This window comes from Staurois parvus, unplaced genomic scaffold (assembly GCF_062004578.1).
Source record: "Staurois parvus isolate SC_StPar_1 unplaced genomic scaffold, SC_StPar_1.0 ptg000183l, whole genome shotgun sequence".
NCBI lineage: Eukaryota > Metazoa > Chordata > Amphibia > Anura > Ranidae > Staurois > Staurois parvus.
Window position 1 is genome coordinate 9,479,355 of NW_028317979.1, and position 16,523 is coordinate 9,495,877.

At 40.8% G+C, this 16,523-nt stretch overlaps 1 protein-coding gene across 1 annotated transcript in view; it reads left to right on the forward strand.

Annotated features, from left to right (window-relative positions):
• GCLM (glutamate-cysteine ligase modifier subunit) overlaps nt 1-15,501 on the forward strand; it is a 52,477-nt gene extending 36,976 nt beyond the window's left edge. The window contains exons 5-7 of the mRNA XM_089677300.1: nt 4,000-4,202; nt 8,358-8,472; nt 10,610-15,501. Of these exons, the coding sequence (XP_089533426.1) occupies nt 4,000-4,202; nt 8,358-8,472; nt 10,610-10,782 (491 nt within the window). The 3' untranslated portion in view covers nt 10,783-15,501. The remainder of the gene's footprint in view (nt 1-3,999; nt 4,203-8,357; nt 8,473-10,609) is intronic.
• Nucleotides 15,502-16,523: the final 1,022 nt, after the last annotated feature.

Below are 16,523 nucleotides of genomic sequence, written 5' to 3' on the forward strand. Positions count from 1 at the left end.
CTGGCTCATTTTCGTAGTAGTGTAAGTACACTAAAAAAGCCCAGGTTCAGTTAAGTGCACCGTGTCCAGGATGGCTTGGAAGTAGTGGTCTGGGGCTTCGTTCACTTGGAGTCCAGTCCAGTTCACTTCAGTTTGAGTGCAAACCATGCCTGAGCACAGAACTGCCCAAAAATCGCTGCCCTCCAAAGCAGGGATCACTGTGGTCTGGCTGGCAGAGGTAATGACATAAGCATGCCCAGGAACACATCCTTTATAACATAGTGTGAGTGCAGACCAACGAGACAATCAAACTTGGGCAAGGTTTATTTCAACTGTACCCAGTGTGAGTACAACCTAACACTCTTAAACTTAATCACCAGGCCCTGATGGTTTTCTGAAAGGCAACTATGAACATTTTTCTTTGGCCCCCTCATCCCCCTTTTTTTTTTTCTTTTTTTTTTTTAAGCTAATTGTGGAAAAAGTAACTATTTTTCACTAGATGACTAAATACTAACTTCATTAAGAACTAAAAATTTGGATGAAAAATCTTGCATTGAGACTAAACTTCTTTATTCAATTGGGACCTCCATACACTTAGACAAGCAATGTTCCTTGCAAAAGACTTTTGACGGTGTTTTTTTTTCTTTGGAGTTTTTGGCACTCTCCCTATTTTGGATACTTCAGGCCTTCTATGCTGCTCTTATGGCTCCATGAATGGTTACAAATCCCCAGTTGTAGACAATCAGAGTTGATTTACACATGTGTGGTGCGGATTGAAGCTCAGGTTTCACAGCTAATGATACAGTAGTTGTTCAGCGGTTCATGTCAGGTTTACATCAGGTTTAGGACAGGATTAGGTTAGGATTTCATCCTGTTCACACTAATACAGTTTAGAAATGGTTACCATAGAAGTCAGTGGCCTGTAATCCACACCTGAAGGCACTGCTCAGAAATTGTACGCGACTCTTTTCCATACCGCACTGAATCCGCACTGCCAGTGCACCGGACATATGTGAACAAGCACCATAGGAAGCAATGCTATTTCACATGTCATGTGGATTGGATGTGGTTCAAACTGCATCCAATCTGCATATATGTGAACCAACACTCAGAGAAACACCTGACAAGGATGCTCCTTGTCACCATTGCTATTTAAACTAGTGTTGGAACTCCGTGCATAGCTTTGTTCCAACCCTGACATCAAGACCATAAAGTGTGGCCAGGAATACTGCTTCAAGTAAATTTTTGGGCTGCTAAATCTTTCCCGTTTAGGGATTCAATTATCCCTGTCCTCTATTCCAACAAATATATCCTACTCTTTTAGGCAGATATCTGTAGTCCTGGATAAATAGATGGTCAGTATCGTCTACCTTTGTGGTTTGGGAGAATATATTCAATTATAATTGTTATCCTGTCCAGAATATTATATTTTTTTAGGACTGTTCCCATACCAAACTCTAGAACGGAACAAAATAATCTGCTTTGTATGGGTTAATAAGAGGCATATTACCAAATATTAAATGTTTCAGTGGTTTAGGAGTACCTATCTGTTCACATATGATAGGCAGCGCAACTAGCTCAAAGTCCAACAAGGGGCTCATACCCTCAGTGAGTTTACATGGAAGCTCTTTCCTGCTTCTCAGTATCAGTAGATAAGCTAATGTGGATTTCAAACAGGTTGCATCAAACATTATCTTACATTCTGTTAGTATGGGACAGAGAGCTAGAAAAGCATTAGGCTTAGTGCACACTCCTCTGGCACCTAACATGGGTAACCTTGAGTATCAGCCCCACCACAATCCACTTTTTTTATTTTTTATTTTTTTATCCACAGGCTGGACCATTAACAAAAAAAAAAATGATATATATATATTATAATATAGCTTCCTTAATAATTAATAAACCTACACTCCCTAACTGCACCATTACTGTGTCACTATTGGAGAAAACTTGCAATTCCAGAGGTCCTCTTGAAAGCATATCTCTACTATATACAACTTGCCGTGCCTATTTAAAAGCTCTCATATACACTATATTGCCAAAAGTATTGGGGCACCCCTCCAAAACATTGGATTCAGGTGTTCCATTTACCTCCATGGCCACAGTTGTATAAAATCAAGCACCTAGGCATACAGACTGCTTCTACAAACATTTTTGAAAGAATGGGTTGCTGTCAGGAGTTCAGTGAATTTTAGTGTGGTACTGTGATAGGTTGCCACCTGTGCAATAAGTCCATCTGTGAAATTTCCTTGCTACTAAATATTCCACGGTCAACTGTTAGTGGTATTATAACAAAGTGGAAGCAACTGGGAACAACAGCAACTCAGCCACGAAGTGGTCGGCCATGTAAAATGACAGAGCGGGGTCAGTGCATGTTGAAGCGCAGAAGTCGCCAACTGTCTGCAGAGTCAATAGCTAAAGACCTCCAAACTTCGTGTGGCCTTCATATTAGCACAACAACAGTGCATAGAGAGCTTCGCAGAATGGGTTTCCATAGCCAAGCAGCTGCTTCCAAGCCTTACATCACCAAGTGCAATGCAAAACGTCGGATGCAGTGGTGTAAAGCACACTGCCACTGGACTCTAGAGCAGTGGAGACGTGTTATCTGGAGTGACGAATCATGCTTCACTGTCTGGCAGTCTGATGGACATGTCTAGGTTTGGCGGATGGCAGGAGAACGGTACTTGCCTGACTGCATTGTACCAAGTGTAAAGTTTGGTGGGGGGATTATGGTGTGGGGTTGTTTTTCAGGGGTTGGGCTTGGCCCCTTAGTGCTAGTGAAGGAAACTCTTAAGGCATCAGCATACCAAGATATTTTCCACAATTTCATGCTCCAAACTTTGTGGCAACAGTTTGGGGATGGCCCCTTCCAGTTCCAACATGACTGCACACAAAACAAGGTCCATAAAGACATGGATGAGTTGAGTTTGGGGTGGAGGAACTTGACTGACCTGCACAGAGTCCTGACGTCAATCTGGCAGAACAACTTTGGGATGAATTAGAGCGGAGACTGCGAGCCAGGCCTTCTTGTCCAACATCAGTGTCTGACCTCACAAATGTGCTTCTGGAAGAATGATCAAGCATTCCCATAGACACACTCCTAAACCTTGTGGATAGCCATCCCACAAGAGCTGAAGCTGTTATAGCTGCAAAGGATGGGCCAACTCAATATTGAACCCTACAGACGAAGACTGGGATGCCATTAAAGTTCATGTGCGTGTAAAGGCAGACGGCCCAATACTTTTGGCAATATAGTGTATGCTTCAATGGAACCAAGAGCTCCAATAAACTGTGGCTACTTAGGACTGGTAAGAAGTTGAAATAGCCTGTCACAAGTATCCATTAACAACCTCTCAAAGACAATCTAGTCATAAAACACTGATGTGGTATATAGTCTGCACTAGAATAGCTAAGCTACATCCTCAAATCTCACCTATATGTTAAAAAGACTGTTGCCATCTGGACACCATATTTCATGTATTATGGATTAGAATTTATAACTTGATATATTCCATTGCAACAATTTACAGCTTGATATAGTCTCATGTTAACCTATGTAAATTACCTGAAACTGCCTTATTTGTGGGATCTGTGGATTCCTCTTTCCTTTCTTCTATTTCATTAGAGGTTGGAATGGCATGCCAGTCAGTCAGTTCCCTGAATTTAGATAAACATGGAAGGGTTTTTTTTTCTTTTTTTTGTGCCGTATACGAAATGAAGTTGGTGATGTTTTTTTAGAATTGTGAAGAATTTGCATGAAATAAGAATTGAATATGCAAGAAAGTTTGCTTTTTATTGCTAAACTGTTGCCATGTCCATTTCATATGGTTGTAATTCTCATATGCAAAAACTATTGAACTATTGAACGGATCAAAAAATAAACTCTTATCTCCAGATACCAGTTACTTGAAAAAGCCTATTGAAAATTGTTTTTTTTCCTGTACAGAGTAGGGAATGTGTGAAGGTTCTGTGGCATTTTGCTGCCTGATAATCTGTTTCCATATCTGATTGTTCTTCTAGCATGTTCCACCCTGGCAGTTGCCCAGTTGGATTCAGTGATCATTGCACCACCCCCTCTGGAAGATGGAGTCATTCTTACCTTGGAGCATTTACAGCCTTACTGGAGAGAGCTGGAAAGTCTTGTGGAAGACAATAAAGTTGTTGCTATAGGAACATCGGATTTAGATAAACCACTCTTGGAACAGCTTTACCTCTGGGCACAGGTGAGGCTCAGCACCCACTGGTAGTCATAGCAGTGAAAAAAAAACATGTCACATGCTTTATAAAATTTTGATGGCATTAAAGAAGCAGCAGCCTACTAAAGCCCTTTCACACTTGCAGCAATGTGTTTTCCAGGACGTTTGCTGTTTATGCCCTGTTCAGTTTTTCATGCACTTTTCAAAAGTCTCACTATAGGACCGGAATATTTATCAGATCTCTCCAGTGGGTCACATTCTACATAAAAAAACTTATTTGAAAAATACATTGTATATGTTAAAAAAAATATATATTTTTTGTTTACCTAATTGTCTACCCAGTAACTGTCCTTAACCGTTTCCCGCCTGCCTGCAATGTATTGTGGCCAGGCGGTAGCTACGGGCAAAGCGATGTACCTGTACGTCCAGCGGAATGTCTGGTGAATGGGACCCGGTGATCATGTGATCGCTATGCGATCACATGATCACATTGTAAGCACAGCTGTTATGAATCAGTCTCATTCATAACAGCTCTGCTCCTCTTCCTAGTGAGCTGTGATTGGCCCACAGCTGTCACATGATACATGGGGCCAATCACAGCACCCTGTACCTTGTGACCAGCTCCAGCCAATCACAGATCACTATCTTGAGCTGTCAAAAACCTAACTCATTCATGACATGAAAATGATCTTTATTTCTCCTGCAAAGCAAAGTGTAAAAAAAAAATAAATCCCTGATCACCCCCCCCCACACACACACACACACACACACAGTATTACAATGGTACTATGGTAACATTGTACTATTCTGATAAAAAAAATAAAAAATAAAATAAATACCATATTGAGAATTTTTTTTTAAGGGTTTTTTTTTTAACTAATTGCCAACCGCTTACCCGCATTTTGCGGGCGAGCAGCAGCTTTTGGCAAAGCGACATAATCTTGCGTCGCTTCCTATTTTGGGGTGTAAACGCGCCTGTGCCCCCCTGCCCCCCCATCAGTCAAGGGAGAGAAGAGAGAAGCACCAAGTGAAGCAGTACATTTTACACACACACACACACACAGTAGATTAGCACATTAAACCCTTTGATCACCCCTATTAACCCTTTGATCGCCCCATCACCCTGCCACTGCCATTAGTACAGTGTCAGTATATAGAATTTTTCACTGATCACTGTATTTCTGCCACTAGCGACATCAGATAGTGTCAGGGTCGGTAAGCTCCTCTCCCAGCCAGGGTCAGCTAGCGTTAGAGTGCCTGCACACTATCACACTCATGCTATAGGTCACTGATCACTGCCATTACTAGTATAGTGTTTGTATGGATCAAGATATTGATCACGAACAGAACTATACTAGTGCCAGCTTAGTATAGTGTCCCCAAAAATGCAGTGTGAGCAAGATCGGCCCCGTTCACTGCTAGCACTAGCGTTTAGCCCTTCTGCTGTTTTTCACAGAAGATTTGTACCAATTGATTGAGGGCCAATTTATACGCACAACAATACATCACCGCCCACCCAAAAACAGCTCTTGCCAGACAATTCGCATGGAAACCTATCACGGTTTCTGAATTTAAAACTCTTGGGCCTAACGCTCAACATGAGCATTACAAAAAAGAATGAATTGCGGTCATATTGGTCCACAGATTTGATTCATCAAATGCCCATGTTCTCTGCTGTTACATATATGTCCAACATGGACCAACAATGTACTGGTACGACGCTGGACTTTGAGTGGTTATACCGGGATGATGCCTGCAGCTACAGGCATCATCCTGGTATCGTTTTCTTCAGCCGGTGGTCGGCTTTAATATATAAGCAATCCTAGTGGCCAATTAGCTGCTGAATTGTTTTTACGAGCAGTGGGAAGGACAATTTCCCCCCCCCCCCCCTCCTGCTGCCTTCCACAGTATTCTTGGACTCTCCTGTCCCACGGGGGAATCCGAGAATGCAGCGGCAGTTCCACTGGCTGACCATAGAGCTGATCAGAGACCAGAATGGCTCCAATCATCTCTATATTCTAAGAGATCAGAAGTTACGAGCATTTCACCTCTTCAGTTTTGCAGGATATAAACAGCGCCATTTGTAAATTGGGAAAGCATCGGATCACACCAATCTTGGTAAGGGCAGAGGAGATATCTAGAGTCTAATAGACCCCAGATTTCTCAAAAAAGAATATCTGTCAATGCCTATTGCAGTCAGAGGGGATATTTACTTTGCCTGTGATAGCAATAAAAGTGATTTCAATAAAAAAAAAGGGACAGTGTAAAAATGATTTAAAAAAATCAAAATAACCAAAAAAACCCCACTCTTGCCCCCCTGCGCAAAAGTTTTGACCCCGTGACGGTATGTAAACAGCGGTTGCACCATGCATGTGAGGTATCGTCGCGAATGTCAGATTGAGGGCAGTAATTCTACTACTAGACCTCCTGTGTAAATATAAATTGGTGACCTGTAAAGGCTTTCCAAGTGTCGCCTATCGATAATAAAAATGTATGTATTTTGTTGCCATTGCACGGGCATGTACAATTTTAATGCATGTAATGTTTGGTATCTATTTACTCGGCGTAACATCATCTTTTATATTTTATCAAACAATTGGGCAATATATTGTGTTTTTGTGCGTATCTTTCCCAAAAGATTTGTGTTTGAAAAATCGCTGTGCAAATACTGTGTGTCGTAAAAAATTTCAACACCCACCATTTTATTCTGTAGGGCCTCTGCTTTAAAAAAATATATAATGTTTCGGGGTTCAAAGTAATTTTCTAGAAAAAAAATGTTTTTTCATGTGAACAAAAAGTGTCAGAAAAGGCTTGGTCTTCAAGAGTGGGTGATGTGTGGCATAAGTTGCTAATGTTGCCCTTGAAATGCCAGGATAGTAGAAGCGCCCCTCCAAATAACACCTTTTTGGAAAGTAGATACTACAAGGTATTAGCTAAGAGGCATGGTGATTATTTTTCAGATCTCATTTGTTGCCAAATGTTTGGAAAACGAAGAAAGAAAACAAAAATGTATTTTTTTTTTGTTTTTTTTTTTACTTTTTCAAAACCCTGTGACAAAAAATATCTGTAAAATACTCACCTTGCCTCTTATCAAATTCCTTGAGGAGTCTACTTTCCAAAAAGGGGTCATTTGAGGGGGTGTTTGTACTATTCTGGAATTTTGTAGAAGTAGAAGAATGTGTTTTGGGTCGTTATTCCACATATACCCATGGCATGCATGAACAATATATCATTCAAGTGACAACTTTGTGTAAAAAAAATAAAAAATAATTTTCAGAATATTTGTGGCAAAAAATAAAATGTTCCATGGACTCAACATGCCTCTCTGCAAAATCCTTTGGGTGTCTACTTTCCAAAAATGGGCTATTTTGGGTGTGGGGGGGGAGGGTGTTGTATTGCCCTGGCATTTTAGCACCTTCAAGAAATGTGATAGGCAGTCAGAAAGTAAAAGCTATGTAATTTCTAATATATATACCATAGTTTGTAGAAGCTATAACTTTCACACAAACCCAATTAATATACATGTGTTGTTTTTTTTACCAAAGACATGTAGCAGAATACATTTTAGCCTAACTTTGAGTTTATTGGATATTTTTTAAAACCAAAAGTGAAAAATATCTTTCAAAATTTTCAGTCTCTTTTTTTTGTTTATAGCGCAAAAAGTAAAAACCGCAGAGGTGATCAAATACCACCAAAAGAAAGCTCTATTTGTGTGGGGAGAAAAAAAGGACATGCATTTTGTTTGGGTACAGCATTGCACGACCACGCAATTACCAGTTGAAATAATGCAGTGCCAAACAGCAAAAAAATGGCCAGGTCATGAAGGGGGGGGGGGGGGTAAATCTTCTGGAGGGCAAGTGGTTAAATAAGTTCATAAAAGCATACATGGCATATCTAATTTTTGTGCATCACATTCTTCTATCCTGCTAGTGAAAATGATTGGGAGGAGGTTTTTGAAACAGTGTATGGTTTGTACAGGTGATTAACAAATGAGAACGTCTACTTTTTTTTACATATTTATTTTCATTTAATCATTAGGCAAGACTGACTGGTAAATTTAGCAGTCAATGGCACTTTGTAGCTTTAGTATTACTAGTGTTTTTTGGTCTGAATTGTAATTTACTCTTGATGAATGTACAGTGTATGTGCTGTAAAAATAATGTTTTGTTTTTTTTTTCTCAGATAAAGCCAAGCAGTAACCAAGTGAATCTTGCATCATGCTGTATAATGCCTCCCGACTTAACTGCTTTTGCAAAGGAATTTGACATTCAGTTACTAACTCACAGTGATTCTAAAGGTAACTAAGAAATTGGGTTTTTTTTGGCTTGCACAGCCTCAGACATCTCAGTAGCACATATAACCTTAGATGGCTTTGCTCTGCGCTTTAAAATAGCAAAGGCTTGTACACATGGCTGTTGGGGTCCAAGGAATGCTTTAAGGAACTAGAGGTGAGAACTTCCTTTGTGCTGGGCACAGCTTGACACAAGTGGTGTTGGGCAGAGCTTGACACAAGTGGTGTTGGGCAAAGCTTGACACAAGTGGTGTTGGGCAAAGCTTGACACAAGTGGTGTTGGGCACAGCTTGACACAAGTGGTGTTGGGCACAGCTTGACACAAGTGGTGTTGGGCACAGCTTGACACAAGTGGTGTTGGGCACAGCTTGACACAAGTGGTGTTGGGAACAGCTTGACACAAGTGGTGTTGGGCAGAGGTTGACACAAGTGGTGTTGGGCACAGCTTGACACAAGTGGTGTTGGGAACAGCTTGACACAAGTGGTGTTGGGCAGAGGTTGACACAAGTGGTGTTGGGCAGAGGTTGACACAAGTGGTGTTGGGCAGAGGTTGACACAAGTGGTGTTGGGCAGAGCTTGACACAAGTGGTGTTGGGCACAGCTTGACACAAGTGGTGTTGGGCACAGCTTGACACAAGTGGTGTTGGGCACAGCTTGACACAAGTGGTGTTGGGCACAGCTTGACACAAGTGGTGTTGGGCACTGTGGAATGGCAAGTTCATGCCACTGTGTAAAATTGTATTCTAGGCCAGGTTTTGTGGTTAAAAAAGCACACTAATTGCACCGGTGTGTGTTGGCTTCTTAGTCGAGATGGGATTAGAGTTCCCGAAGGGGTCAGTGTGTGTTGGGAGCAGAGAGGTGGACGTCTGCACTGCGCTGTCAGGGACAGGAAAGACAGAGGCCCGAGCCTGAGAGAGAAGGATGTAGTAGCAGGTTGCTGCAGAATAAGAGACTAGCTGCAAGAGGTACAGTGGCTGGTTAGCAAGCACTGGGATGTGTGTTTGACGGTCAGCAGGACCAAAGGTACTAAGCCTGAGTGATCAAGCTGCAAAGAAAGCCAGAAGGCTGAATATTTTGTTTTGTTCATTGTGATAGTGGAAACCCCTGCATGGGCAACTGATGTCTTGTGTGGAACTATTCTTTGCCATTTTATTTGTGAGCAGAAATAAATCCCTGAAAAGACACTTCTGCAGTTGAGCTACCACACTGTTTTGCACTACCAATAAGCTGCAAAACCCCCAAGTAGTTACAAGAGACACTTAAATGGCAATCTTTGAGATCCTAAAAGTGGGCCTATAGCTTCCAATATTTGCAACACTTACAGTTGCCATGCAGGAGAGCACAATCTTGTGACTGATGACGTCATTTGGGCATGTTGGAAGTGCTTGCTGTCTGTCGCAGAGTCTCAAGCATCCTAGTAGTTTCAGCATAATAAAATGGTTGTAAGGGCTCAAGTTTTTTTTAATCTTCATGCATTCTAAGAAAGAAGGTAAAAAAACCTGCTGTCTGCAGCAGCCCCCCCATCTCCCTTATACTTATCTGAGCCCCATCGCGATCCAGCGACCTGTACAAGAGTCTCGGCTCTTCGGGACTCTCCCTCTCATTGGCTGAGACAGGTCAATCACCACCAATGAGCCAGTGAGGAGAGAGAGGGGGTGGGGCTGAGCCACGGCACTGTGTGTAAATGGATGCGCAGAGCAGGCGCTCGGGAGCAAGCCTGTCTGGGTGCCCATATGTCTTATCAGGATATAACATGGGGACACAGGAAGAAGGGGAGGATCAGAGAAGTCAGGATCAAACAGCCTTTTCACACAATGCAGAGGATTAACCCTTTAGGTCCCACAGTGAGTATACCAAGCATGCTTTACTGCATATACAGACTGATTTTACTGTTGTGGGTTTAGTAACACTAAGTTAAAATGTTGTCCAGTTCCTGTAACCTTTAGCTCAGGTCTTATATTTCTGAGAAGAGATTTGCACAGGAAGATGCTTCACTAATAATGGTCAATGAGACATCTGCATGCTTCTCACTATGTGAATAATTATTGCATGTTAGAAAGTAAAGCCAACTGTCGGGCATACCGAACCATTTATCTCTTTTTGTAACACATTTTTTTCCTTTTGTCTTTTTTTCACAATGCAGAAATCTTGTGTGAAGAAAGTTTTCAAGAAGTTCTGAGGGACAGTGTTGAGGGGAGCGATGCAGATGCTTGGTCACCTGTGTGGGTCCTCAGATACTCTGTCATTGTCAAAAGCCGTGGAATTATCAAATCAAAAGGCTACATTGTGCAAGCAAAGAGGAAAGCTCCCCACTAACAATGTATTTGGGACAAACCACTGAAATGTTTTACCAAACACACACAAATGTCTTTACACAAAGAAAGATGTTCCTAAGACCAAATGACTTGGACACCAATGTCAAAGCAATATCTGCAGCCACAATGATGTTACAAACTCCAGACTGCAAATAGATAAAAGAAAATATGAAAAAAAAGGATTAATTTTATCCTTGGGAATCTAACAAGGGTCCATTGTGTCCATATTCACATCACTAGGTGCCTCTGTTTAAATTATTGCTAATGTTGGAGGGAACAGCCTCTCTGTTCAGGGCATTACTTATTTATAAAAGAAATTCTCCAGTACTTAGTGCTGCTAAATTGTTCTATGATTTTGTATAATATTACATGTAACAAGCTTCCCTTGTCCTCCCTAGATGTGCTGAATACATCCACAAGGATGTACAGGAAAACTGATACTTCCACCTTTTATTAGCTGTTATACATCATGCATGTTAAATGTGATCTAGTTTTTCTTCCACACACACAACCACTGACAGTGAGGGACAGTAAATAAACGTGTAAAAAGGCATACACATAGGCAACCGATGCCGACCTAGTGGTTTCCTGACTTCAGAGCCACTGACCCAAAACAAAGGTGTAGCAGGGTGGGCCAGAGTGAAGTCAAACCTCAGTTCTACATATGTTTTGGGTCAGTAGTTCAGAAGATGCCAAAGCCAATAGATCAGCAGCCAGGCAACTAGCATTTTCAAATGGAAGGGTCTGCAATAGTAGCCACATTTCCCTAAGTTTAGGTTTTTTCCTAAGATATTTAGTGAAAATTGAGTCATTTCAAAGAGGGCTCTCTGACAAACTGGTACTCGCCTTGCCTGCCCTAACCCTTCCATTCCTTCCTCTATCTCCATGTGCAACAATACCTGATATTTCCGGGTATGGGGGAGGATGTGGTCACCCATGTGACTTTAATGTAGTCTAGTAGCCATTTACTAGACAGGAGCACTGTCACCTGACAGAGGGAGTAATGTCACCACCGCCTTAACGTAGGTCACTGGGGATTTTAGTGCTGGGACCGAGAGCTGTCCAGGTGAGTGGAAGGGGGCTCTGAACAGGCAAGATGGTAGTGCCTCTTTAAGCATGAAAATGGCACTCAAGAACTGTTATAAAACTGGATTCATTCCTATAGTCCATCAAAACAAGACCAGTAAAAGTTATAATACTAAGCTGTGAAGGCAGCATTGGAGTGCTAAAGGCCACTGGAGATAGATATGGAGGGGAATTAACAAAGAGTGGCAAGCCCCTTTGTTAATTAGGAATATCTGCTAACTGTTCTGTACTGTGACTGTAACTGACATGGCACAGACCACTTCAGCTAGAGCTGCATGCTCTAATCTCTCTGCCTGTCCTCCATCCCCTGCTCAGCTAGGAGGCTCTGCTTGTACTGTGTAGTCGCTGCACAAGCAGAGAGGGATGTGAGCTTTCTGCAAACAGCTAAAATCCTGTATGTCAGGCCCAACCTGGCGTGAATCTGCAGAGTTTTCTATACTGAAGACTACCGCGTTATTTTTATTAATTGAAGCAGACCCTGCATCATTTTCAATTTTACTCTGAAATAGAAAATGTCATGGCTGACACAGACCTGAAACATGTCTATCTGGTTAGTGCATTTGATGCACACCACTCAAAGCAGTAAGCTTTGTCAATTCCCTTGTCAATCATTTTACTGTTTTACAGTGACTGAACATACATCTGCAGTTAATCTGCAGATGTTTTTCTAGCATGCTGGCTACTTTCACACTGAGTTTTTGAAGCGTTTTTGCATTTTGGGGCATGTTTGGTTAGTTAAAAGATAAGCTTGAAAAACGCCTCTTCCCATTGAAATCAATGGAAAGCGCCTGAAAAACGCCTCTGGGAGCATTTTAAATATGCTCAGAAAGCACAGCAAAAGCACGTTAAAAATATCTATGCGTTTTGCTGTGTTTTTGCGGTGGATTAGTTTGAAAGTAGCCTACTAATTTTATTTGTATTGTCTAAGGAATATAGTAAGCTTTTTTTTTTTTTCTTGTAATAATATGCCCCCCCCATTCTCTTGTAATCTGGAATCAACTGCTTGCTGATTCAAAGTGAACAGTCTAACATTTGTTTTTTGCGTAGGAAGCCTTAGCATTCAGTGTAAACCTTGCACTTTGAAGGTTAGTCTGGTTTTATTGTCCTTATCTCTGGAGCTGTGCAATCTTATTATCATGACCTTAGTGCTTGGCTAGGAAAAGAAGTCTGATTATTTCAGGACTTGACTGACAATTTAGCTTTTGTTTACCCTGGCTTGTGTCAAGTGATTATCACTGCAGCCCTACTATGGTACTGGCTGACAATATATCTCCTAGCTAGGCTCCAACTGAATGTCATGCATTGCACGAATTAGGGACTAAACAAACTTTCTGACCTGCTACATAAATGTTGTCTTGGGCAGTCCTACCTTGTACTCATCAGTGTTGAGCGTATTATTAAGTTATTGAACATAATCCATTCTTCTGTGCAAATGGATCACAGAGAAAAATACTTTCCTTTTAATTCTAAAGAAAAGCTACTGAAAAAAAAACCTCTTTAAATCTTTTTTATTAAAAGCACTCTCGTCGGAAACTGAAGCAAAGTGAATAAGCTGCTATAACCTTTAGACAAAGCCGACTTAATACACGTTTGTGGCTGTTACACGCCAAGAGCGGAATTAGCATTTCAGATACCTAAGGTTTATTAAACATATATTGCAGGTTGGAGGAATTTGCTTGACCTTCTCCGGATGATCTAGCCACCTAAGAAAAGAGATAAATATGTATGTCTGTATTATAGTGTTACAGATCTTGGTGGCTGCTGGGTGCAGTAAGCCAATCGGCTTGCACAGGCTGCTGCTGATGTTACAATGTAACTGTTTTAAGTCTGATCTTGTTCATATGGATACGTTTATTCATTTGTTTTATATAGCTGATATTATGTATATGTGAACCAACTGAATCCTGCGCTGCCAGAATCCTGCAGCTCCAGAATAGTTAAAGGTGTTGTATTATTATATCATCAAATATATAGGTTTGTATATATGTAGATGATTTAAAAAATGTATTGTAAAACTTGAAAATAGTTGTACTATTAGCATTAGGTAATCTGTTGCTTGCTTGTTCATTATAAAGGTGTTTTTGTTGGTTATGAAAAATGGTGTTGTGCTTGAAGATAAAAGGTAGTATAGTGTAAAGGTGTTATATACTGTCCAGTCCAACACCCTGTACTGAACAAAAGGCTGTTGTGAATAGCCTTGTACCATGCTACTTGTGAGGTCACATGGTACAAGGCTATTCACAACAGCCTTGTACCATGTGACAAGCTGTGACCAATCACAGCTTTCACAGTGATTCTCAATGGCTGCAAGAATGCAGTCAGAGAGAAGGAGAAATTATTGCTTTTACAGCCTTTATGGGTGTAAAGGCAATCAGTGTAAAAAAAAAATGTCACTATGGTGACACTGTACTGCTAGGGTGACAGTATGTTAAAAAAAAAAACATTAATATAAAAAAAAAAAAAATGTAAAAAAAAAATGTTTAAATGATAATTTTTGGTTATGAACTAATTTTGGTTATTTTGGGGTTTTTTTTACTAAAAAGATAACTGAATACATTTCGGCCAAGATTTATGAAAAAAGATTATTTGCAAAATTTTATAAGAAAAACACTTTTTTTCAAAATCTTTGGACTTTTTCATTTATATAGCAAAAAAAAATTAAAATCCCAGTGGTGAATAAATACCACCAAAATAAAGTTTTATCTGTCTCAAAAAAATGCTAAAAAAATTCATATGGGTACAGTGTTGCATGACCGCGCAATTGTCAGTCAAAGTGTGATAGCGCTGAAAGCTGAAAATTGGCCTGGACAGGAAGGGGGTGAAAGTGTCCGAACTTGAAGTGGTTAAAAAGCTACCCCTCAAGCACAGTGCTTACAGGCCATCAGCCACTCAAGCATAGAGACTAATGGCTGTACTTGGCTCTTGCACTACTATCACCCACTATGTACAGGGAACATTAGTCTGCATTGTGATGTGCAGTGTAGATAAGAGCCTGTAATTACTGGCTTTGGACAGGTCAAGAGCGTGAGCATGAGAGGTATTTTTAATATATATTAATGAAGAGGGCCTGAGAGGTAGTTACACTTTAAAGATTTCTAGTATCTTTTCTGGAATCTAAACAGACCTTACTTTCCAACATGCCAGGGAAAACAGAAATGAGACCTAATGTCTTGTGTCCTTTTTGTTAAATGTAAATGAATGGATGTTAATGATTGCTTTTTGTACTGGAGGTGTATAATATTTAAGCTTTTATTTGCTTGCATTGCATTTTGTGATCAGACTGCACTAATGGGCAGGGGGCATATTGCATTTACTGCTGGCGGAGCAATTACCTGTCAGTGTGCAATGAAACTGGCAAATAAATAGTTGGCTATATACTGTATATCTTTGTAGACTACAGTGCTATACAACTGTTATTGTAGACTACAGATTTAACCTTTTTTTTCCTTTCCTCAGTAGATGTCACTAAATGATTTGATTATTTTGGAAAAAAATTATTTTAATTTTTAAATGTTTTTGTTCTGCAAGCTTTATGTATGTTTTGTGCTAAATAAAAGGCTACTAAACCTGGGAAGCTTCCACTTTAATTTTTTTTAACTTCTAAATTACTTTAATAAAGGAAACCTGTCTTTAAGTTATCAGTTGCCATTATTGACTATCTGAAAATGCTAGTTGTCTGGGAATCATGCCCGGGCTTCAAAAATGGTAACCTTGATTAAAATAAAAATGTGCTCTGATTTTTGATTGTCAGATCCAGATCTTTCTTTCATAAGACGTGTGATTTCAAGCAAATGTGTAGTAGTTTTGTACATATTAAATATGCAGTCTTCTTTCGAGCCAGCACAGGGCACTCTAGTATTCTTTTCATATACTGTATTTAGCCATATGCTATAGTGCACCAAAATACGCAGATGCCCTTTAAGTGTGCTGCTTAACACTGCTCCTCAACTCAGAAAAAAAAAAATGTCTGTTAAAGCCCCTGTACTGGGCTGGCAGGTGTGGTAATGCTATGATGGATACATGTTGGTTGGCTTAATAATCCACTGCCTTCTAATGTCTTCACAAGGATGCCCACTGGTATTTTTGGGCTTTGTACAGCCCTATGCAACACAAAAATCATGCAACTCCCATCCCCCATCCCCAGCCAGCATCTCCCCTCCCCAGGACCAGGCTCCCTCTCTCATCCACAGCCAGCATGCTCTGCTCTTCCCAGATCCCTGAACAAACAATGGGCAAAACCAAGCTCCAGCCATTCCCAGGCAGAGGCTCCTTCCTTGTCTGGCCTTTTGGCTCCTCTTTACTGGCTTCTCTACTGTGTGCCACTGCCGGGGGATAATGCCACCCCTTGAAAAGTGCTGCCAAAGGCCAACACTTTTTTTTTCCTCGCAGTAAATATGCCCCTGAGGATGCCCCCCCCCCCCTCTTCCCCATGTGGGGTCACTTATTTTGCAGCTCAAATTTATCTCTGTCCGCCTTTTGCAGATTCTTAACAGGATATTACTGATGATCTGTGTCAGCAGGCGTATAATCATCTTGTGAAGTCCGGTATGGTGCACGGAGATGCCGCCACCACCACTACCAATGTCACAATGTGGTATTTGAAAAGGTGGTAAATTAATCAGTCTGCTGCCTCTGTTTAAAACCAATATTTCCATT